The following is a 23,685-nucleotide window of genomic DNA, read 5'->3' as shown; positions in this document are numbered from 1 at the left end:
AGGGTTTGTTTGTTCTGCTCTCAATATATATACCGTTCCAATTGGCACTTTTATTTTTTATTTTTTATTTTTTGAGTCGGTGAGGTAAAACACAATAACATTGTTAATAATTTATATTTTATTTATATCATAATTATATTATACAGTACCTTTTTAAAAATAAATAATATCTTATTATAATAATTGAAAATAAAATGTAATATCTTACGTTATTAAAATTAAGATTTATTTAAGTTGCGGAATAATTCGAGACTGCGACATAAAAGCTTACTTCTTGGTTAAGTTTCTGACGTTTGGATAGGTTATATAAATTCTGATTTTCTAAGGATATATTTAATAAATTAACATTAAAAAATACGGTAAAATAGTACTTTTAAGTTTTAAGATGTTAATGCATTTAATATTTTATTTTATAATTTTCACAGCTATTTTTAAGAAATTTGTTAATGAAATTATTTTAAAATGTTGAAAATTAATATTTTATTGAAAAATATTTGTTGCAGTTTTGTTTTTGTAGACGGGTGTTGTTTAGCATGTTCTCTACGAATTCGCTAATGAGATAAAAATTAAGATAAAAAAAATTAGATGAAAATAAAATATTTAATATTTATTTATTTGAATTGAATACTCTTTAGCACTCCTTAACCTCTTTTATATGTGGAAAAGTAAATTATATACACATGTATCATTTATGAGGAGTGTTCATTCAAGTATATCGTAAATTGTAAAAATTAAACTAAATAATTGAATCACCACAAAATCCTAAAAATCAAAAAAATTTTTATTGAATTAAATTTTAAATTTCATTCCAAAAATCTATTTAATCCAAACTGAAGATATAGACATATAAATTTTATTTATAAAATTAAGATTTCATTCATATATTCAAAACTATATATTAATAAAATTATAGTAATTAACTATTTTGCATGATTTTATTTTTAATTTATAGTATATTTTTTTTTAGGGATAAAGTTAATTTTCATGATTATGTAAATATGCTTTTTTAGAATAATTTAAATTACTTTTGTTTATCATATTTTTATATATAATTTTATATTTTGCATAAAAATAACCATTTATAAATAGTGTAGAAGAAATTATATTAATTTATTTATTATTTTTAATTAAATTAAAAATAAAATTATAAAAAACCAAGTTTCTAATCCAATTCAAACTGTTTTTATTGGATTAAATCGATTTTTTTCCAAATCGAAATGCAATCAGATTAAATGACTTTTAATCTAAAAATTAATTTAATTCATTTTTCTGACATTTTATCACCTATAGATATTAGGAATATTTGAATAAATTTTAGAAAGTTTTATAATCTATCTATTTTTAGTGTATTTTTTATGTACTGTTATTTTTTAAAAAATACTAATTTATTTTTCTATTATTTTTTATTTTTTCATAAAAACATTAAATCATCATAAATTTATTAAAAATATCTTTAACTAAAAATATATGTTCAAAACTTAAACGAATGGATGTATAAATTTTAGAGTAAATTACTATCACATCTTATGAAATTCAACAGAACTTTATTTAATTCTCATTCTTTTTTTACAATAATATAATATTGTATATCCTATTTCGTTATCCCTGATTTTTATGTAATTATATAAATAAAAAAAGTTTGCTTCATATGTAAAACAGGTAAGAGATAGTGTATAAAATTTTATTGAATCAAGAAATATAAATATAACTTGTCTTAGGCATAATAAATATTTTTTCTATTAAGAATGTCGTTATCATTAAATATTAATAAAATAAAAATATTTCTTATATTAATTTCTAAAAATAAATTATTTCAAACATATTAATTTTATATGGTGTATTAAAATTTGAATTAAAATTAAATAATTTTAAGTAATAGTATAAATAAATAAATAAATAAATAAATATATATATATATATATATATATATACACAAATAAGATCCTTTTACTTATGTAAGCTTATAAACTCTTTCACTCAATGTGAACATTTTATTTAATTTATATCTAACTGGTTATAATTTATTACTTTATTAATCATTAGATATAAATAAAATAAAAAGCTTAAATTTAGAATAAAAATTTGTAGACTTACATTAATCTCAAAAAATTCTCTCATTCTTTATATATATATATATATGACAAGATCTTCTTACATCAGTATAAGTTTTAAAACTCTTATATCTAATTTAAGTCTTTTATTTAATTTAAATTTAACAAGTTATTACTTCACTGATATATATCAAGGGTCCCTTTTATTTATTTTAAATGTTTGTACATATTTTTACCACAAATTTTAAATACTTTTTAAAATTTTAAGAAATCCAATAATTTTTAATAATTAAAAGCATATTAAATGGAAATAATATATACATTAATATAATGCTTATTGAATTTTTTTTATTTTAATATAAAAAAAATTATACGCCCTAGTAGAAATAAAATTAAAAGTCTTGAACAAGGACAAAACATCATGTACACACCATATTCGCACTGCACACTGAGGCACATATGATAATATTATATTGTACTATACAATTATGTATCAAATTTGAAAAGTTAATATTAATTAAACTTTATCAATTGATATTGCGTGATTAAATATGATGTATAAAATTTTAAAAACAGATTAATTGTGAATGAAAATTGAAGTTGTATTGAAAGATAGAAACTACAATTTGATAGTTTTTAGCTTTACGTGTGAATGGCTATAGATCCACATATAAAGTTTTCAACGTGTTTCCAATCACTCGTTAAGTATATTTAGACTGAAAAAAAGTAAACTAAAAAATGAATGATGCTTAAGAGTTGAAACTCAACAAGCGCTCTCTTTCTCGCTGAGGAGTATTACCAAAAGGATATAACACTACACTTGGTATCAAGTAATTTGCTTCATAATTTATACTGATCATATATAGACAGTGCAGTGCTTTGAATCCGGGAACACACGGTTCCAGTCTCCAGAAGAATGAAAGGGGGTGTAGTCAGGTTCATCGCCGAGTTACCGTGTAGTAAACCAGAAAATCAAGGGTAATTGTTGATCAAATAATAACAAAACAAATTAGATACATGATGTGCGTTTAAACTTGGACACTTATTATATATCTACATACTCGACAACCCAACTTCATAATGGAATAGCTACATTCCATAAATTCAGTACTGCAGCTGTTCCGTCGTAAATAGCTTTTGTATGACATTCAGAAATGGAATCTGTAACTGCCTAAATCCAGTGTAGGTCTGGATGATGTACTTTCATGGTATACACCATGTGTTCAAAGATCAATAGAATAAGCCTCATATACACCTGCAGCTTAGTCACTTGACAAGTCTTTCAGCTCTCCTAGAAATTTCTACGAAAGCAGACATCTACAGTGAGCTTAATGGCCGAAAATGTACCATTTACTTATCAAAGTTTTAAGGAAAAACAGGATTCATGTTCAAGCAACCACCTGCGCACTGGAACTGACCCTCCTCTAATTCATCCACTCATTTAAAGTCAAAACTTACTGTAGAGGAAACTCTTTCTGGAGAAGGTCCAAATTACGACTATCACAAGCTTCCAACATGTCATTCCTAGAAGCACAGCTGTAAAATAGGATGAGACTGAAGGTAAGTCACAGGAATATAAAATCAACAATTACTTTGAATTACCACTTTCTTATTTGCCTCGGTCAAATCCAGCTTTACTTTTCTCTGTTTGTATATATTCTAATATCATACCTCAATGAAATTCTCAAATATTGCCATGCATTCTCTGCCTTCGGATTCATGGCAAGTGCTCGAACGTAATATCGAATAGACTCATCATACATACCCTGTAGGAAATGTTAAGGGTATAGCACATTATTATATTCGTGACACAGTTAAGATACAAATTATAATATAAGAGTAAACACCTTTTCTGACACTATAAAGGCACAGGGGTCATCAACAAATGGTCCTTCAGTATTTGATGTCAAAAAATAACATTCAAGGACTAATTAGAAGTCAACGTTTGGGATTGAAGAACTATTTTGAAATACTTATTGTTGGAGAAGAAAATCAGCTGCACTCGTATCTCGAGAGAATCAATATAGGATTAATGTAGAAGCACCGATACTAAATTCAAATGAAGACATCAATATTTCAGAAGTCACATACAATAAAATGGTATTATTTATCTAATCATTGTGACGCACCACCTGTACAAAAATTCAGAAATAGAATTGAAGTTGATATATGTAGCTAGGAGTAACAAAAGGTATAAAGAGTATCAAACACGAGTTTGGCACTAAAACAGAAATCGTTTGAAAGTGTTTCGGATTCCTAGTAGAAAACAATCACTAACTTTATACATTTAATAATCATTTTTAAGTTAGCTTCTTTAAAAAGAAATAATTGTCAAACCATACACATATATATAAATTTGAATTTGAATTTGCATTTACATGGTTACACCAGCATCACTCGTGCCTCTTCTAGTACCCACTACCCAAAAGATATGGTAAAATCAACAAAGCAAATGATTAACCATAATGATATCCATAAAACTCATATTTAGACCTATTTAGTGTAAGTATGAACACAAATGAATTCATATTGTAAACATTTTTCTATTGAATAATCTTGTCATTCAGTTGGAGGAATGACCCAATGAGACAATGATAGGAACTCAATGATTGAACTCTTTTTTATTGAATAATCTTGTCGCTCAGATGGAGGCATGACCCAATAAGACATTGATAGGAACTCAACGATTGAACTCTTTTTATTGAATAATCTGTGCTAACAGAGGGTTGCGGTCCTTTTCAATTTTTGTCAAGGTCAGTACCCTTCCTAATCTGTGTCATTGATACTGATATGATACCAGTGTTACCGTGTAATATAAGGAATTTTTACAGAAGCTGATAAAAGAAACACTGAAAACAGAAAGAAAATAGAGAGATAAAGCAGCATTCTTGGGATGTAGCCTCTCTTTCCAAATCTCACCAAATTCTTGCCTGAGTCTCAACCTTGTTTCCTTCCCTTAAGTTCCAGCTGGATTGCCACATTAGCAAGGTAGGTTTCCAACAACGTTACACACCCTTTGGCATTTCCTTGCAGTTCTCAAAGTAAGTTTTAACTAACACGCCCCCCTAAATAAAAAAATCTTCCTAGTGTGCACCCAAGTAATAGCAGGGAGCCTAAAACACACCATCATTTGGGCCAAAGCAGCTATTTTAACATATCCTTGGGAAACATTACAAGTTCTAACTTTACTAACTAGTCCTTAGCTGCCACATAAAACATCGTTTCAGTTGAAACAAGTGTACACTAGTTTATTACCAGTACAATGCTACTGGCAGTGATCAAACATATGCTAAAAATATTCAATATCAATGTATTAAAATTATATATTTGCTTAGGAAAAAAGGGCAATCACACCCAGTATGTCTGAGGAGGGTAGCTGTATACAATCTTACGCTTGCAAGTGGAGAGCCTGTCCAAGTTACAAGACACAAACCTTACACAAGTAAGGCTTGCCCTCATCAGCTTTGCATAGAAATTCAGTTTAGAAGGAAAGATTATTAGTTTATATTTAACTAATAATTATCATCATCAATTGTCTATTCAAACTATAAGCATGCATTCAAAACAGGACTGATTTATATTTACTACTAGAAGAATGATCGATGTAGTTAAAACACAAATTAAATCAAGTAGAAACCAAATCTGCTTATTCTAATGCCCAAAATTATGATTCTAACAAAATTGTACAATAAAGATCACTAAATTTCAAGAAATTTCATCTCATTAAGAAATTATTCATTGCATTTAAAAATTCAAAATTCAAATTTAATTTTTCTCGTCAGCTTTTTAGCTTCTTCAATTTTGAGGATCCTAGTTGGAAGCAAAAGAATAACAGTGACAAAAAATAACAGTGAAAAGTAGCAATATGTCTTCAAATAACTCGTATTTTCATTCCTCAATATAGACATTTGTTAGAGAATTAGAGGCCAACTCAACTTTCGGGATAATTGGCCATTGACATGGTTTTATACCTATATGATCAATTGACCATGAGTTTGATATTTTCTGCCCCCATTACCCTAAATATAATTGAAGTTCTACACAAGCTAGAAAGGGCTTGTATATTGTCCACACTTCAAGCATAATGCATCCTTGCATAAGAGAGCTTGTTAGAGAAATAAAACCAATCTTGAGCCTACAGCTAATAGCTAAACTTTAAGGAGTTGTCCTCAAAAACATCATTTTCAAACAAGATAAGACCAGCTGAATATCTAAAAAGAAATAGAAAAGGAAAAAATATCAGAAAAGATTAAATTATAGAACTTCAAGATAGCCAAAATGTTAGGCCTATATTAAATTTTGTCTCTCTCTAACCATAGAGGCACAACTGCAGCCTAAAATCTCCGCAATAGTTATTGTACTTCAATAAAAGAGTAGCACCTTACATGTTCCAATATATTCCATAGATAGATATCCAAATGTATTCCTACCTTCGCTACATAGTACAGTCGCTTGTTTTGTGGCAAACATTGAAATCCAGAACCACAATTCATCTTAAAGTTTAATGTTTCTACAAATGTAGCAATTGTATACACACACACACACATATATACACTTGCAGGAATCATAAACAAAATTAACCTGAAATGAGACAAGCATGATTCTACTTCCAATGCATTATTTATTATAGAAATAAGCTGAAAACCCAGCAGAGAACTGACCTGGTTCGCATAGCTGATGCCCATATTTGCCCAAGCACGAACATAATTAGGCTTTAAATCCAGCGCCTGGAATTAATATTGTTTTAGTCAAAAGGAGGAGAATTCTGTATGAGAATAGATTTAAAACAAAAAATAAAAATTGCATATTTCCTCCAAAAACATAAAGACAAATGGAAAGGAAAATAAAGTTAAAAAAGAATGAAATAAAGAAATGCACTTGATATCTCGAGATTTCCTCTCAAATCCCACCATAATATACACAGACAGACAATAAAGAGAAGCCAGCTGAACAGTAGGCAGTAGCACTAGTATCTTACAAAAGAAGTGGAGCAATTTTACTCCAAAATGTTCCAGGGCATTGTACATGGAGACGGTTGACAAGATTAATGCTAACATCTATACTCCAATGTTTGTGGATTGGGTAAGAAGAAATTATTGCTTAAGTTTTTCAAGTCAGCTGTAATTATACGTCTCATTCTCCTTGCCTAGGCATACAGCCCTTGACAGAAAGGGGCCTGAATATAGCACACATAGGTGTAGTACGTACACTAGCCCAAGCTCCACACCCCCACTCTAAAATAAGTTAACAGACAGTTAGTTACATGTTCTAAATTTCTAATAACATCCTAGTCCTTACTCATAACAACTCCAAATAAAACTTAATCCATATCTTTTTCACACTTGTTCTTAAAAATCCATAACTTTACAATATAATGTTAGAAAAGACTTTATGTAAAATGAAAGAGAGTATTTCAGTGTCTTCTATGTGGACTTACTACAATTTTTCCATTGTTTAACACAGGGAATGTATAATACCCAAACAAAATACAATTACAGTTGGAAATATCAGTCCATGAAAATAACTAATAACTTGTGATAAACCCTAAAACTAGGTTTTGACGAGACATGAGAAAGTCCCTAACTTATAGTTTGATAAATGACCAGCTCATGGTCACACATTTGATTCCCTAAAAATCTTGATACATTAAGTTTCATTTAAATGAATAATTACATTAACCACAGCCATAGCAGCATTAAATTCTATACACAGTACCTGTTGATAAGCCATTATTGCATCAGCACTTTGGACACTGTTTGCTTGAGTTGCACCAAGCTTGTTCCAAAGAGAGTAATCCTGTGGCTTAAGTTTCAGTGCTCTTTCAAAAGATGCAATGGCTTTGTCATATTCTCTGGATAAGTTGTACAGGACCCCAAGTACTATGTGGACATCAGCATCATCAGGTGAAAGTTCAGCTGCTTCATTGAATAACCTAGCAACCTGCCGAAAGGAAAATCAATATTTCCAATCTAACCAAAAGATATATTAGGTTTAGGGATGTTTGTCAGATGAAGCTTGGCTTCACAGACAGGTGAGAAGCAGAATGAGGTGAGAAGGTCTAGTGTTGAAGCTGAGCTCATGACATCACACAAACTACTTGTGTGCTTATGTGGCTTTTGTACTTGCGTTGTGCCTGTCTACCAAGTGCCAACAACTACTCAATGAGATTATATTGTGAAAATCAAACTACCATGCATATTTCATCTAACCCAGTATTTAATAAGATGTCAAAAACATACTGAATGTATTCCCATTCTTTTGGAGAAAATTTTGCAGTCCCTTGTTTCTAGTTGGTATATTAAAAAGAGCCAACAACTGAAAAGACATATTTACAAAGGCCCTTACTGGGTTAGGATTTACAGCATATGCAATAAGCATGAAAGATAACATATTCAACCATCTTAATGGAAATGTTAAGATAACAGGCTGCATCAATATGTTAATGCACTATGTAACCTTAGTGTTCAAATACAGAGAGCATAATCAGTTAGATGAAATTAGTATTCGTCATCCCTGCCCTCTTCCCCACCCTTCTTTTAAACCCAACTGTTGAAATTATGTAATTATAGTAATATTATAAATAAAAAAATTAGTATTTTTGTAATTATAGTAACTTCTTATCCAGTATCAATAGTTCCTATAAATATATGTTCAGGTGTGTAGTAAAAACACATGGATTCATCTTATGTTTCTTGTTCTCTTTTCTCAATATGGTATCAAGAGCCTAACAAGGAAGAAACCCTAGTCCGTCCTTTCCCTATCAGCCCACTACTCATAGGTGTAATTTTCTTTTCCAAAATTGTCTCTCCAGTTTCTGATTTTTTTTCAACTTCACGGTTCATTCTTCTGGCAAATTTCCAACCGACACTGTTCACACTGTCAGCCACTTTTCCGGCCATCACTGTTCACATCCTTGACAACTTTTCCTGGCCAACACTGTTCACACAGCCAGGCAACTTTTCTGGCATGCTTTTTTTTTAACCCGTCCGACACTGTCTCTGGCTACTGCTTGTTTTGTCAGAGTCACCGCAGGCTGATGTCCTCTAATCTGTCCTTTATTCATCAATCTAGGTTACGGGTCCCTAATTTTTTCATTTCTTGCCCTGTTTGGTATTTTTCAAGCTGCAACATGGCCACCTCTATCCCTTCCTACTTCAAAATTCAGCAACCACCAGCACATATTCCTTCCCCCACATACAATGACTTTCTTCGATGGTTTGAGGAGCGTCAGGCCTCTAGTCCCACTGCTTCTGTTGTACACACAGGTAATTCTTTTGTTAGTGTCTCTCCCTCATCCTCCCTTGGACCATGGGTCCTTGATTCTAGGGCCACTGACCACATCACTAATAATAAATATCTCTTTTTCACTATTTCTACATCGGATTATTTACCCTGTCACAATGACTAATGGGTCCCAAACACAATCTCAAGGTATTGGTACTGTCCACCATTTTCCCTCCCTCTCTATTGATAATGTTCTTTATGTTCTCAGATCTCCTTTTAATTTACTTTCTATTAGTAGTCTCACTTGATTCCTTGATTGTATTATCTCTTTTACAAAAGATTATGTTTACCTATAGGATCAAAGTTCAGGGAGAATGATTGGCACTGGATGTGAGTCTCATGGTCTCTACCATTTAAATGCTTCTGCTCATGCTGGTTTGGTAATTGATTCAACTCTTATTCATGCTCAATTAGGACATCCTAGCTTAACCAAGTTACAACACTTAGTACCAAATCTTTCCAAGTTATCTACTTTGTCCATGAGTTATGTTAATTAGGAAAACATACTTGTCGTTCTTTTACTAGTTATGTCCATCGTCATTCTACTTCTCCCCTTTCTTTAGTTCACACTAATATGTGGGCTCCAAGTTATCTACTTTGTCCTATGAGTCATGTTAATTAGGAAAACATACTTGTCGTTCTTTTACTAGTCATGTCCATCGTCATTCTACTTCTCCCCTTTCTTTAGTTCACACTAATATGTGGGCTCCAAGTTGTACGGTGTCGACTTTAGGTTCAAAATATTTTATTACTTTTATTAATGATTATTCTAAATGCTCTTGGTTATTTTTAATGAAAGATTGTTCTGAGTTATATTTTATTTTAAAACTCTTTTTTGAAAGTAAAACTCAATTTGGTGTTCCAATTCGTACTTTACAAAGTGATAATGCTCATTAGTACTTATCTAATCAATTTTAAAATTTTATGGCTTCTAATGGTATTCTCCATTAGACCTCTTGTACTTGTACTGCACAACAAAATGAGGTTGCTGAACGAAAAAATAGACATCTTACTGACATTGCTTGTACTTTATTATGTCATAGTCAGGTTCCTCATCATTTTTGAAATGATGTTGTTTTTACTGCATGTTACCTTATTAATAGAATGTCATTCTCAGTTCTTCAAAACCAAGTCTCTCACTCCATCTTATACCCTCACTAGTCCCTTCACCCTTTACCCCCTTGTGTCTTTGAGTCCACCTACTTTGTTCATGACTTTAGTTCCGAGCTTGATAAACTCTCACCACACTCTCACAAATGTGTTTTCTTAGGTTACAGTAGATCTCAAAAAGATTACAAGTGTTACTCTCCAGCTCTTCATCGCTATTTAGTTTCGGCTGATATCACCTTGAATTTGTTCCTTTCTTTAACCCAGTCCTCCTGTTTCAATCTCTGAGTCTACACCTTCCCTTCCTCTAGCTTATGTGTCTTTCCATTATCTTCTGAAAATCCCTTTATGGTCTCAAACAATCTCCAATTGACAAATTCAGCATGGTGGTTCAACAATTTGGCATGACTTGAAGTGAAGCAGATCACTCCGTATTTTATCGTCATTCAACCTTAGGTTGTATTTAATTGTGTATGTAAATGACATTGTCATTATAGAAGTGATCATCATGGCATTGAACAGATAAAGCAACACCTTTATCAGCATTTTCAAACAAAAGGTCTTGGTAGGCTTCGATAAATTATGAGGATTGAGGTGGCACAATCCAAGAATGGAGTTATTATTTCCCAAAGGAAGCATGCAATGGATATCCTAGAGGAAACACGATTGATGGAGGCCAAACCTACTGACACTCCTATGGATTTTAATACCAAACTTCTGCCAAGTCATGGGGAGCCACTTTTAGATCCAAAAAGATATAGGAGACTTGTTGGAAAATTAAACTATCTGACAGTTACTTGCCCAGACATCTCTTTTGCAATTAGTGCGGTGAGACAATTCCTTATCTTTTCTTGTGATGGACATTGGGATGGAATAATCTGCATTTTGAAATATATTAAAAGAGCTCCAAGAAAAGGTCTTATATGAAGACAAAGGACATACTTAGGTGGTGGGGTATTTAGATATAGATTGGAAAGGATCACCTAGGGATAAGAGGTCTATATCTGGCTATTACATCCTTATTGGTGGAAATCTAGTTTCCTGTAAAAGCAAAAAGCAAAGTGTAGTTGCAAGGTCTAGTGCAAAAGCAAAGAGCATGGCTTTAGTCACTTGTGAACTTATATGACTAAAACAACTACTCAAAAAATTGAGATTTGGAGAAGTTGGAGGGATGACACTTATTTGTGATAGTCAAGCAGCTTTACATATTGTGTCAAATCCAGTTTTCCATGAAAGGACTAAATACATTGAAATAGACTATCACTTCATTAGAGAGAAGATTTTATCTGGAGACATCACTACTAGCTTTGTAAATTCTCATGATCAACTAACAGATGTCTATACCAAGTCTTTAAGAGATCTTCGAATTAGTTATATAAGCAACAAGCTTGGTGCATATGATTTTTATGCTCCTGCTTGAGAAGGAGTGTTGAAAACATGTAATTATAATAATATTATAAATAGAAAAATTAGTATCTTTGTAATTATAGTAACTTTTTATTATGTATTAATAGTTCCTACTATAGATATATGTTTCGGCATGTAGTCAAAACACACGAATTCATCCTATGTTTCTTGTTCTCGTTTCTCAACACCAACAATTTCTTAACACACAGTATAGGGAAACCCAAATGCCCATGGACTAACAAAGAAAGGCCAAGTAAACAACTTTATCCAAGAGCAAAGGCTAGGGAGAAAGGACCAGGATAATGGTCTACACAATAGACCCAAACATCTGCAGATAGCATACCTCCACCAGGCTTTTCAAATGCATCTATATCTTAATTATAATGTATACTGTGTGAGGTTTATACTGTCACCACTACAACAAATAATTCTTTAGATGATAATCAGGAAGTAAATAATCCACTTACATCAGCATAGTACAAAGAATCAGCCATTTCAGGTGGGGCAAGTGTTCCATATTTTGGGTGATGGCGCAACCATCCATACAGATACTTCAGAGCAGCCATTTGCTCCAGTTCTGCAAATATCAGCAGATAAGCTCAATTTTTATATATAGGAAACAAATGCAAAGCCTACAAATCATTAGCATCAGTGCTTTCAGTTACAAATTCACCAAAACAGTAGACTAGTACAAAATGGAGTATAAGAATCCTTCAAAAGCAGGAAAAACAAATTACAGCAATTGAAAGTATATAAGTTACTCAAAAGACCTCTCCTACCTCTACAATAAAATTAATTCAAATGCCACAGCTTGGTGTGACAAATGATTTGAGCTAATTTTATTTTGCTATTGTGGTTTATATCATTCATCCAGGCAATGAATCAGAAGAAGTTACTAACCATTTGTATGACTAACACCAAGAGCAAGAAGCACTTCCAGATTTGTTGGATCAGCCTCCTGTGCACGCATCATAGCTGCAATGGCCTGTGTAAATTTAAAAAAGTTTGAAAAAAGCTGTATGTTAACATCTAAAGTAAATATTCAAAATACAAAGCAATAAACCAATACAAAAACCTAGTAAAATTGAGATAAGTGCTGACAATTAGACTGTATAATATGGGACAAGAGAGGAAGCAGGTGCCAGTTTTTTACTAAATAATCAGTATAGAATTGCTGGCATGAAGTGGCAGTATAAAATGTACATGAAGGATTTGGAAAGCAAGTTTCCATAATAAAACAAGATCTTGGAAGGCAGAAAAACATTCAAAAATAAGTCTAAGGAATAGTAAGTTTCCTATTCAATTGCATCCAAATGTATTCTACCACTTAAGAAATACCCACTATATTATTTTGTAAATAAGAAACCATTTCTTGGGCAACAAATATGCTACTCACTGAAACCACTTTTGGCAAATGAAACAGGAAGCATAAATCATTTACTATATATCCAGAACAATCACTTGATGGTTTCAGCAAATAAGCAAATGTGACTGGCATAATTAATTTAACAGCAACATCATCTCTGCTATTGACTGTTGACACAAATATAAACAAATTGATATATAAATTGTTTTGTTTGTTCCAAAGAGAATTTGCACAGCTCCGGTGTATTGCAGTTACAGAATAATACCTGTCATTGCAGACCACTAATAGGGAGGCTTAACATCAATAACAATAAGGCATAACCTAACCTGCTGATCATCATCATTCTCTGCATGTGCTATTCCAAGCAGTCTCCACCCTTCAGCATTCTCAGGGTTTTTTAAGACTTCAGCTTCCAATGCTAGAACTGCTTCACTTAGAAGTCCTTTTCTAAATAGATCTAGGCCTTCTTTTAGCGGATTTGGATGACCAACATAAGGATTTAAATCTGAAAAGACATATACACCCCTTGAACTATCCAACTGCTGCTTCGCAGCAACTTGCTCATTTAGGAACCTTCATATAACCCCCAAAGAAATTCTGATTAATAAGAGAATAACCTCCTTGCTGGCATGTACATTTTCAAGTCTAAAGGGAAAAATATAGGCATAACCTAAGCACACCAAGAAAAAAACAAAAGCAATAGTAGAGGAACCATTTTTAATATTAGTAAAAGCATAATTGATTGACAAAAAAAAACAAAGTACATTTAGGAGGATCCTAAGCAACCAAATTAGACCAATTGATAATATTCATCTTTAAACAAGATCCAGAGATTCTTTAGTTCATTATGTACCACTTAGGTAGCACATTGACCAATAGGAACCTGCAGTTAGTTTGAGAAATATTGCATGGCACATCCATATTTGAAAAATGTCAATCCAAGATTCAGTTCTCAATGATTCAGTATTAAATTGAATGGGGCACCATGTTTACACAATCCAGATCCAATCTAAGTGTACACAGTCCATCCTTCCAGTAAAAATAAAACTGAAAAGAAATAGATTAGACACTTCTGTACTTTAGGTGTTTCTTTCTCGATCCTAATCTTCTACATTAGAATAGTAACTCCCAATATTTTACAAGATTTCTCTTTCTCTTCTCTGTTGGAATTGAGTCAGAACACACAAACTGCAAGATTTTATTGAAAGAATCTGGAATTAATCCAGAATTTATAATACAGAACACTACCACAGGCCTAAGCCCTAACAAGGAGTCTCCTTCAGACAGACCTAAGCAATCTAACACACAAGGAATCAGAGATAGGTCAAACCCCACCACAAAGCAGCCAACCCCCAAAATGCTATAGCAGGATGATAGCTATTTTACAATTTTTTATACAAACATATTATTCTATACTTATAATGCTCAAAATATTCAAAATTCATGACATATTCATAATTATGAATAAAAAGTAATTTGTCTTAAGCAAAGCACACAAATAAATAACAGAAAAGGCAGAGGAAATAATAAAAAGGAAATAACATATAACAGAACAGAGGCAGCAGAACTGCAAAATAGGGAGAGGAGTCAACGTTGGGTTGCCAGAGAGGATGTGTGGCTCTCCGACTTTGGTCACACAGGAGGCAGAACAGAACAGAGAGAAGGGAAGCCTTAGACAGAGAAGAGAGAATAGAGAAGAGAAAAGAGGAAGTGTGGGAAGAAAAACAAACTAGGGTTAAGGTTTTAAACTTTTCTGAAAAATTGAAAAGATAACTTTGACCCTAAAAACCCACAAAATACTGCAGCTAAAGTTTTGAGGACCAAAATGAAATTTTATATTCATTTTCTCTGTCGCACAGTGATAGCACTGTAAAATGCAGATATTTGGGCTGCAAAAGCAGCACCCATGAATAGAAAATGCCACTATCGAAGTTTTGGGGCATCAAACTGCCACTCTACCATGCACTGCTGAAGAAGTGCCGCAAACGCACACTATTGATAACTATGCGCATAGGATTTAAGAAATATACACTAGCTGCCATACTGCACATCAAACAACAGTCCTATGGTTACTAAACACAAATAACTTCAATACAACACATCACACATAAATATCACTCTTATTTCTTCCACTCATTCTTTCACTCCTGGAATGTGATACGTTTTAGGTATAGACTAGAAACAGGTGTCCAAGACTCCAAGTTACGTTTTTTACGCTATCTGAATATCATTTCAATCTAGAATAAGGACAAAGAAAAATGTGCTAATTATACGAATTTCCGAGGACAGTAACATTCTCTTGCTTTGATATAAAAGCACTGGGGAAAGGGAATGAAGAATGGGTAAGATAGTTCTCTTGAAAATGAAAAAAAGAAAATCAGACTAAAACATTAATCCAGAATACCAGATACATCAGCCAAAAACAGTTTTCCAATCTCTGCAACTTCAACTTTGATTCATAAAAGTTCTCCCAAATAAAGGAACAAGTACACAAGATGGCATAGTCCAAAGTCATTCGTTAAATTATTATGTTTTTTTTTTTTGGTCAATCTATCCATTAAACAGTTCCTTAAGATGAAAAAAATTGTAATTCAGTCTATAAAAATGTTTGACTTACTCATCGTATGCCTGTGCCCAATTATCAGAGCTCTCCCCTAAGGCTCCTTCACCAATCTGATGACCAAATTCATCTGCCCAATCATTAACATTCAACTTTGAGAATTCATTAACCCACTGATCATCAACTGCATCATGCTGTCGTCCTTCAGTTGTAAATTCATTCGCCCACTGATCAGGTCCATGATAAACCTTCAGTCCACAAGTCAGAATACAAAATGTTGAGAAAAAGAGCTCATCAATTAATTATAATTTGGTATATAGTTTCATGATTGATAAAAATTTAGTCAAAATTAATCAACTGTGAGATGAGTGTAAGGGTGACCTAGTGCATGACGCTCCACAGTCCAGGGAGGTTCAGATATATGCAACCATACATGTGTACAGAGAGTCTGTTTTCACAGATATAGCCCTTGACCACCAGGTCACACAAAGAACCCTAAACAATTACACAAGTGTTTGCACACAACATGACAAGGACAAGAATACCAGAAAGTCTACAATGTTTAATTGCTTATGTTAAGATGTACCACATTGGCTAGAAATACAGTCATAATAGGCTTTATAAGGCCAAGGCTTGGAAAGTCATCCTTCCTTGAGCTAACTTTAGAAAGTGAGTTAGGCCCAGTCTCTTTCTAGGAGTTCAGAAAACAAAGAAAGGTAAATACTACTCTTAGGAATCCAAGTGATAGAACCCATGCTAACACCCCCCCTATAGGCCCATAAATTTCCCTATCCTTCTCAAACAAAGCCTTCAGAATCTCTTCTGACTGAAAACGCCACCCAAGTCCCAACCAAAACAGTATCTCTACAGCAACAACCCAACTTACCCGCAAAAAGACCCAGACATTGTCCCAAAAAGGATTTATTAATAGTGAAACTAAGAATAAAAGTAAGCCCTCTGATAGAAATTCAATAAGAAAAAGACAGTGTATTGTAGATTTTAATTGTAGAAATAAAATGCAACAGCAACCACCAAAGTATCCTGCTCCTCTTAAGAGAAAATAAGATCTCAGCATATCCCCCACTAATGCTCCCCCTTACACAATATACTCCTTTTCCCGTAACTAACTCCCACACTACATTTCCTTTTCTACCCTCTCACTCTTTTTCTTTCACATACACACTCCTTGCTTTGGGCCCCTCCATCAGATCCATTAACTGGTCATTTGGCACAGCAGCTCCCTCACCTTCAACTCCTACAAACACCATGACAAAATTTGTTGTGTACCCCCAGCTCAAAACCTGCCAAGATACTCAGAATTATGGTAGTTAAAATCCCAATTTGAATCATAAAATCATGGATTTTACAATTTTGGAAGCCTTACTGCTTTGAAATTGTTGTAAAATCCCGATTTGAATCGTAAAATCCCAATTAATCATGGGATTTCACAATTTCACTTCAACTCTGAAAACCCCTCAATAAGCCTCTTTTATTGAACCCTAAAATAGTAGACTCCTATTTATTATCTCTTTTTTATCAAATCCAATTTGCCTCTAGCAGCTTTGAACCCCTAACACCTTTGTCAACTTCCAACAGTCCTCCCAGTGTGTATGACCTGGTTTGCAACTAACCCAACAGTGCGCTACTGCTCTGAGTTCAAGTCTACTGCTGCTCTTTTGGTTTTCCTTGCATCTTTTATGTTCTACTCTATTTTTGACTTCTGAATTCCACACTTTATGGCTTATGCATGACCTTCTTATGGAATATAAATTATGATTTATGAGTGCTAGTTTATTTAATTTTTAGTGATTTAAGGATCTTTTTTCTAATTTATGCTATTTTATATGCATAGTATGTATGAATTGATATGCATATATAGGAATTTTGTAAAATCTGTGTAAATCTTACGATTCAATTTACAATTTTCACTCTCCTTTATGATTCAAAGTAAAATCCCAATTTGAATCAAGCTTTCCATGCCCATAATACAAACATTAGCTAAACTGCAGTAAATTAATCACCTTAATTGTATTAAATATGAAAGATTTAACACTACATTTGGATTGAAAGATTTGATTGTGCAGGTAAGAATTAAGGAAGAACAAGATAGGAAAGAAAGGTACAATCTTGTCAGTTTGAATGCAGTGAAACAAGGGAAAAAGGAACTTATCTTAAGGTGAGGCTCAGCCAAAAACCTCCCTACAGCCAAGATTTTGGACAGAAGAAGGAATGGACAGGAGAATTCCACATATAACCTTCATTTTGATTTGCTTTTAATTTTACAAATTCCAATTATAAAATAAAATTGTCTTTATACACATTTAAAAAATTTATTTCTACTCATTCTTTTACTCATCCAAACAAAGCAGAGAGAAAATTTTCTATTTCTTTCTTTCTCATTTTTATCCATCCAAACAAAATATCTTTTCTACCATGTTTCTCTGTACTTTCTTTCTTTCTTTTTTCCTTGCTCACTTATTTCTTTCCTCCTTATTTCTTTTATCATCCAGAGTAAAATGAGCCATAAATTTTGCAGTGTTGCACAGTTTTTGCAGTCCTTTGGTTAATCTAATTGTAGTGGAATGCTTGCATTTTCAGGGGCACTTCTCTAACCCACAACTCTGGGATAGGATTGTGATCTTGGTCTCTTGTCATATTGCACGAGTCTGTCAAGGGAGTTGCTTTTTCCGCCTTTTACAGAAATTGGGCAACTTTGCTACCACACATTAATTCCACCTGATGTATTTTTCTCCTCCTAATTTGGTACCTTTCCTTGACCTGATAATTTCCTCTTTTCTTTTAATAACCTTCTGTTTGCCTATAATGAATTACACCTGTGTCCTTTTGTAGTTGTTACTTGTTACATTAATATAAATAATTTTGAGTTTAATATCAGTGTTTCAAATCACAATTATTCAGTCTCTTCAAAACGGTCCCCTGTTTACATTCTCATTCATTTTATGTTCCCAACTCCCAACCACTTCCCAATTTTTGTCTCACATGGTTAACAGTAACCAGAGTACCAATCACTGCCTCAACTCTTGATATATCTTAGTTTTCTTATTGAATATATGCCAATCAATAAGATAAAACACTTGAAAAAGAATATGATTTCAAGTTCATAGGATATGCCTTATCATTTAAAAATTCACCAGCCCATGCATGACCATCATTATATTGCTGCTGGTATTCTGCTGCCCAATCTCCAGATGCGGGTAATGCAGTCTCTTTAACTTGATTGTCATCAATAATCAACTCACCACGGCTCATCTTTGATACAAATTGAAGGAATTTAGAGTTCTGCAAGCCAAAAAGCATGTTAATAGATTTTATTAATTTTGGAAAGAATGCTACAAGAGGATAAGATATTCTCCCTAACAAGGGCACAAGACTATAGCACAGAAAAAACAAGCTCATCAGCAGAAAATTTGCTATTCCCTCCACCACATGGCTTTCAAGAATATTCTTAGATTAAATCTATGGCATAGCACCAACAAAGAGTCTGTAAAACCAATCTTCAAAGTTTTTCCCAAACTCTTGTCATCTCTCTTTTCTTCATAATAAATTTTCAAATAATTGAATATTTTAAAGAGAAAGAAATATACTCTTAATGCAGTCAAAGCACAAGAAAAGTATAACAAAAAGAATAAAGCAAGGTATCAACTTGAGATCCATCAAGTCCCTTCAAAAAAATGACTGAAAATCCTGGACACAAGCATTAGCTTTAACACACAAGGAGACCAAGAATACCATTTTTATGTCAAAGTATTTGTAAATCATGATACTGAGATACTGTCACAAAACTCAAGCTTTACTTTCCATGCCAAAACATCAAATATCAGCATATCACTAGAATATTGTTCCTATCAAATTATTCCTTTTTATATATTCACCTATTATGCACGCTGAGGGATCATTGTAAACATTAATATATTAATTCCTAACACCAATGCAGTCCTAACTCCTAAATGATGTAGAGTAATGAATCATATAATTTTTGTGTCGCCCTCAAGTAAATCTGTAATGACACACACCAATAAAATAATTTTCACAAGCACCAAGTGATATTCCCCTTCCTGTAAGTATTAGCACTATCAATTACTGAATAAATGTCATATATTTGAGAAATCAAATGCATTTTAATGTAAAAGATAGATGGAGATTGTTAAAGTTGTGTCATGAGCATCTGAAATTTGTGCTAAGGAAAAAATAATAACCATACCTCTTGAAGTTGTCAGATTCTTCATAAAATTAGAAAATTTTGTTAAATTCAATATCTATCCACAATGTTCACTTACAAGATTCAATACTTATAATCTTAAATTTGCAAGAGTACGACAATTAAGTAGGGGATTAATGTAATAGTGAGCCCAGGATTCTCATTTTATTTATCAAACAAATCAGTGCAACCAGAAACATGTGTTATTAGTTACATATATCAACAAGAACATAAAAAAGGCAAAAAAGAGTAAATAAATTAGCAAAAAGTTAAAAGCAACTGAACTTCTAATCCATTTTGATACATAATAATGAAGTAATAGATTGGAATGATTTACAGGCTAGTGAAATAGAAGTATTAAAGTCATTTACAGCAGATAAACCTGAAATTTAGGGTCACCATTTTGGGCCAATGTATTTGCAAGCATACGAGTCTGCTCCATTGCAGCAAAGTTTGGAATGTTCATACCACGCATTTGATCTGCTGATGACAATTGGGACTACAAAAAAAAATAGCAAGAGAAAGCATTTAAAAAAGAGAGGAAATGAATTAAAAATAATAACATATGCAGAGGTTAACATTGAGAAATTGATTAGTATCTACAAATACCAGTATAATTCAAGCCAATGGATACCAACATCAAGACCAGTGAAGAAAGACATAGCACCAAAGACACATTGTACGAAACAACAGATAATGCCACCTTCCATTTTGGGTTGTATTTTCTGTCATGACCTGTTTACTTGGGTAATTTCTACTGATTATGGATGTTCTAGTTGAAATTATAATACTTTCAAAACAGAAAAGAAACCAAACTGCCAGATTATATTCCAATGACATTCCTCACAAAGCTCTTTCTGCCTATATGTGTGTTATACACAGGTGTTGGTTGCCAACATCAAGACCAATGAAGAACAGAGCATGAGCATTGCATCAAAATTTTAGAAAATAATTTTGAAGGGAAGTCCATGGACAAAGAAAGGAAAATGTAGATTGTGAAACTGAAAGTTAACGGAATCAACCAGCAATTGTGGAATGGAAAAGTTTGTAGAAGCAGTGTGCTAGGTCAGGAAAATATAAAATTAAAGCCTAATCGATGAAGGCAAACCTCAGGATGTAATTTACACTAACTAATTATATAATGAACAATTTATAGAGTGACCAAAAATGGGCATTGAATGTCTAACATTATTCTGAATTCCATGTTTACATGGCTTTGATGCAGAAACATGAGTGTAACCATATAATATTTGCATTACCAGTCAGTTCAGCATAACAAGTATCCTCAATAAAACTCAAGGATTTCGATTAAATGTTTACAGACTCAAAACTACATGAATTTACAGATCACAAAGTGTAAGTAACTTCAAATCATAGAAAGAAATAGAACAATAAAGACTTCTCACATGTTCAAATTCAGAAACCCAACCATTTACACCATACTGTTGCTCAAATGAGTTAGCCCATGAATCAGGATTGTCAAGGTTTTCCCTATGTTGACTAAATTCAGTAATCCATCCGTCTGCAGCAGGAGGACCATGTCTCAGGTTGCCTTGAGACTCATTCCAGTAATCTTCAAGCTCCCGAAATCTTTCAGGCATAGGTCCCTTACCACGGACATTGCCATCAATATCTAGAGAGCAAAGAAGTGCATTTACCTGAAGGAAATTACATGGGATAAGTTCAGAGCCAAGTAATCAAGCCAAAGGCATATAGACAAAATTGATTTTAGGGGAATCTTGCAAATATCTAGTAGAAATCATTATTGATCACATGTAGGTCCAACAAATCATTATTCCACATGCTTTATAAAAGGAAAGGCTAGCATACTCCAGAGGAAGAGCTTCTCAAATTTCTTAGTAAAAGTTTGGTGAAGATATAACCTAAGAAGAGATGCTAATAGACATTTGACTCAATAAACAAAAGCTGAAATGTATGAAGAACAAACGAAACAGCTATGATACAGGAGTAACTCCCAAGCCAGTCTAATCCTAAGCCAGTCCAATCCTTTGAGGCATAACATAAAAATCATTTTAATATAACTTGAAAGCAGATTACACAGAGGAACCTCTTGCACAATCACATCATAGCCTAGGCAACTGCCCATGCACCTAATGACAATATAGAACTCTAATACACAAACAACTAAAAGTCTTTCTACTCAATGACCAATTCATTGTTTATAGAGCATCATGTTCATATGCATGCAATAAAATAAACTATGTGAAAAGTCAGCTGAAACCACGTGATGGTGGCCATGAACTTCCTTACTTGGGAATTGATAAATTCTTCACTTTTATCTGCAAAGAGATGCCTGGCCATTATGCTGCTACGGTCACATATGCATTGCTTATCACCTTCTGATAAACCCAATAATGGAAGAGGGGCAGGATGAAAAGGTATTCCACCACGGCCGCTATCAAGAAATGAGTGCAAAAAGCTAGATAGAACTCTTTGCGGTGTCCCTGGAGATATTGCAAAGATAACAACATCAAATCTATATTACTTTTTGTATGTTCAGTATCTCAAAGCATCAAAATAACATAGTTTAGAACATGGAACAAAGAGGAAAAAAAATCAACAGAGCAAAGCTGCTCACTCCCACTGCATGTCTATTACCAAAATCCCCCAAAAAAGATATGCAGGGTCAAATTCCTTCTTCATATTAGACCATAGACACCAAATCACGAAAATCCAAACTACCTAAGCAATGAAGACCAAGCGTATGTTTGGATAACAAGCTTTGGTTTTCTTTAGACCATTCGTTTCAGCTTATTTATGAAAACATAACTGCCTTGTCTCCTGAAAACTCCCATAAAATTTGCATAAGAACAAAACAACTATTTCCCAAGAATAAACTAATCCAAACACGCACGTCACAATACAAGCTAATCCAAATTCCAAACACACTGTATCCAAATAAGGCTTCAAACTACCATCCAATGGCGGCTGTTGAAGTGCGGGTGGCGGCAGTTGGCGCAATTGAGAGCCATGAGTTTGGATAAATCCACCCTCACGCTGTATCTCATCCCACGTCTCCTCGAGCCCAACCGTGCCGCGGAACCTTTGCAAAAACTCCGACCCCTATCATTCCACAACAACAACAACAACAACAACAACAATAAATCACTAGGATCATTCATTGAGGTCATTGAGAAGCAAAAAACGATCACAAACACACACACACACCCCCACATGATGACATAAACATAAGAACGGTAAGCAAACCTGAGAGTTAGCATCGAAAAGAGGCTTATCGAGTTCGGAACCAGGAAGGTAGGTTCCAGGTAGAGCCTGGGAGTAAAGTTGGGAGGTGGGGTCAGTTGGAGTGGATGTGGGAATCTCCTTCAGCCTCTCCTGTTTCCAATCAAATAAATAAGAATCGAATCGAATCAGTTAGTGATAAGTGAAATAGTAACAAGTGAATGGCTAAGCGAAAGAGAAGCAGCACCTGAGTCTTGGAGGAAGAGCCAATAAGGGCGTTAGCGAGAGCAGCGAGAGGGTTCGCCGAAGATGAAGAAGAAGAAGATGGGTCACCACATGCTGTGGAACCCGTAACGAGGTCACGCATCGCCATATCCACCAACCAACTCTTTCAATTCTTCTTCTACCTTCGGTTTTGTCGTTCCCGTTCTCGTTCACCCTCTTGTGCTCTGTTGTTATCTATCTCTCTTTTTCTGTTCCCCTGCTT

The 23,685-nt window shown here is 33.4% G+C and overlaps 1 protein-coding gene across 4 annotated transcripts; it reads right to left on the bottom strand.

Moving 5' to 3' along the window:
* Positions 1 to 2,637: 2,637 nt before the first annotated feature.
* LOC113848300 (peroxisome biogenesis protein 5) lies at positions 2,638 to 23,685 on the bottom strand. Of its 4 annotated transcripts, none has more exons than XR_003501812.1 (16): positions 23,446 to 23,685; positions 23,223 to 23,351; positions 22,931 to 23,078; positions 22,266 to 22,459; positions 21,401 to 21,652; positions 20,377 to 20,493; positions 18,908 to 19,075; positions 15,833 to 16,023; positions 13,542 to 13,788; positions 12,750 to 12,834; positions 12,317 to 12,426; positions 7,767 to 7,991; positions 6,713 to 6,778; positions 3,723 to 3,817; positions 3,452 to 3,587; positions 2,638 to 3,352 (listed from the first exon to the last, which is right to left on the bottom strand). XR_003501812.1 is itself a non-coding variant. In XM_027477756.1 (16 exons), the coding sequence occupies exons 1-16, from the start codon at positions 23,569 to 23,571 to the stop codon at positions 3,343 to 3,345; spliced, it is 2,241 nt and encodes a 746-aa protein (XP_027333557.1). In that variant the 5' UTR covers positions 23,572 to 23,674; the 3' UTR covers positions 2,807 to 3,342. The 4 variants fall into 4 exon arrangements, 2 of the variants coding, with proteins under 2 accessions (XP_027333557.1, XP_027333558.1); XM_027477756.1 differs by having other exon boundaries at positions 2,807 to 3,352; positions 3,510 to 3,587; positions 23,446 to 23,674; XR_003501813.1 differs by adding an exon at positions 3,899 to 4,047 and having other exon boundaries at positions 2,895 to 3,587.

Source organism: Abrus precatorius, unplaced genomic scaffold, assembly GCF_003935025.1.
Source record: "Abrus precatorius isolate BTA unplaced genomic scaffold, Abrus_2018 Scaffold8, whole genome shotgun sequence".
NCBI lineage: Eukaryota > Viridiplantae > Streptophyta > Magnoliopsida > Fabales > Fabaceae > Abrus > Abrus precatorius.
Note: the sequence above shows the minus strand (reverse complement) of the source record. Positions and strands in the feature narration are given on the sequence as shown.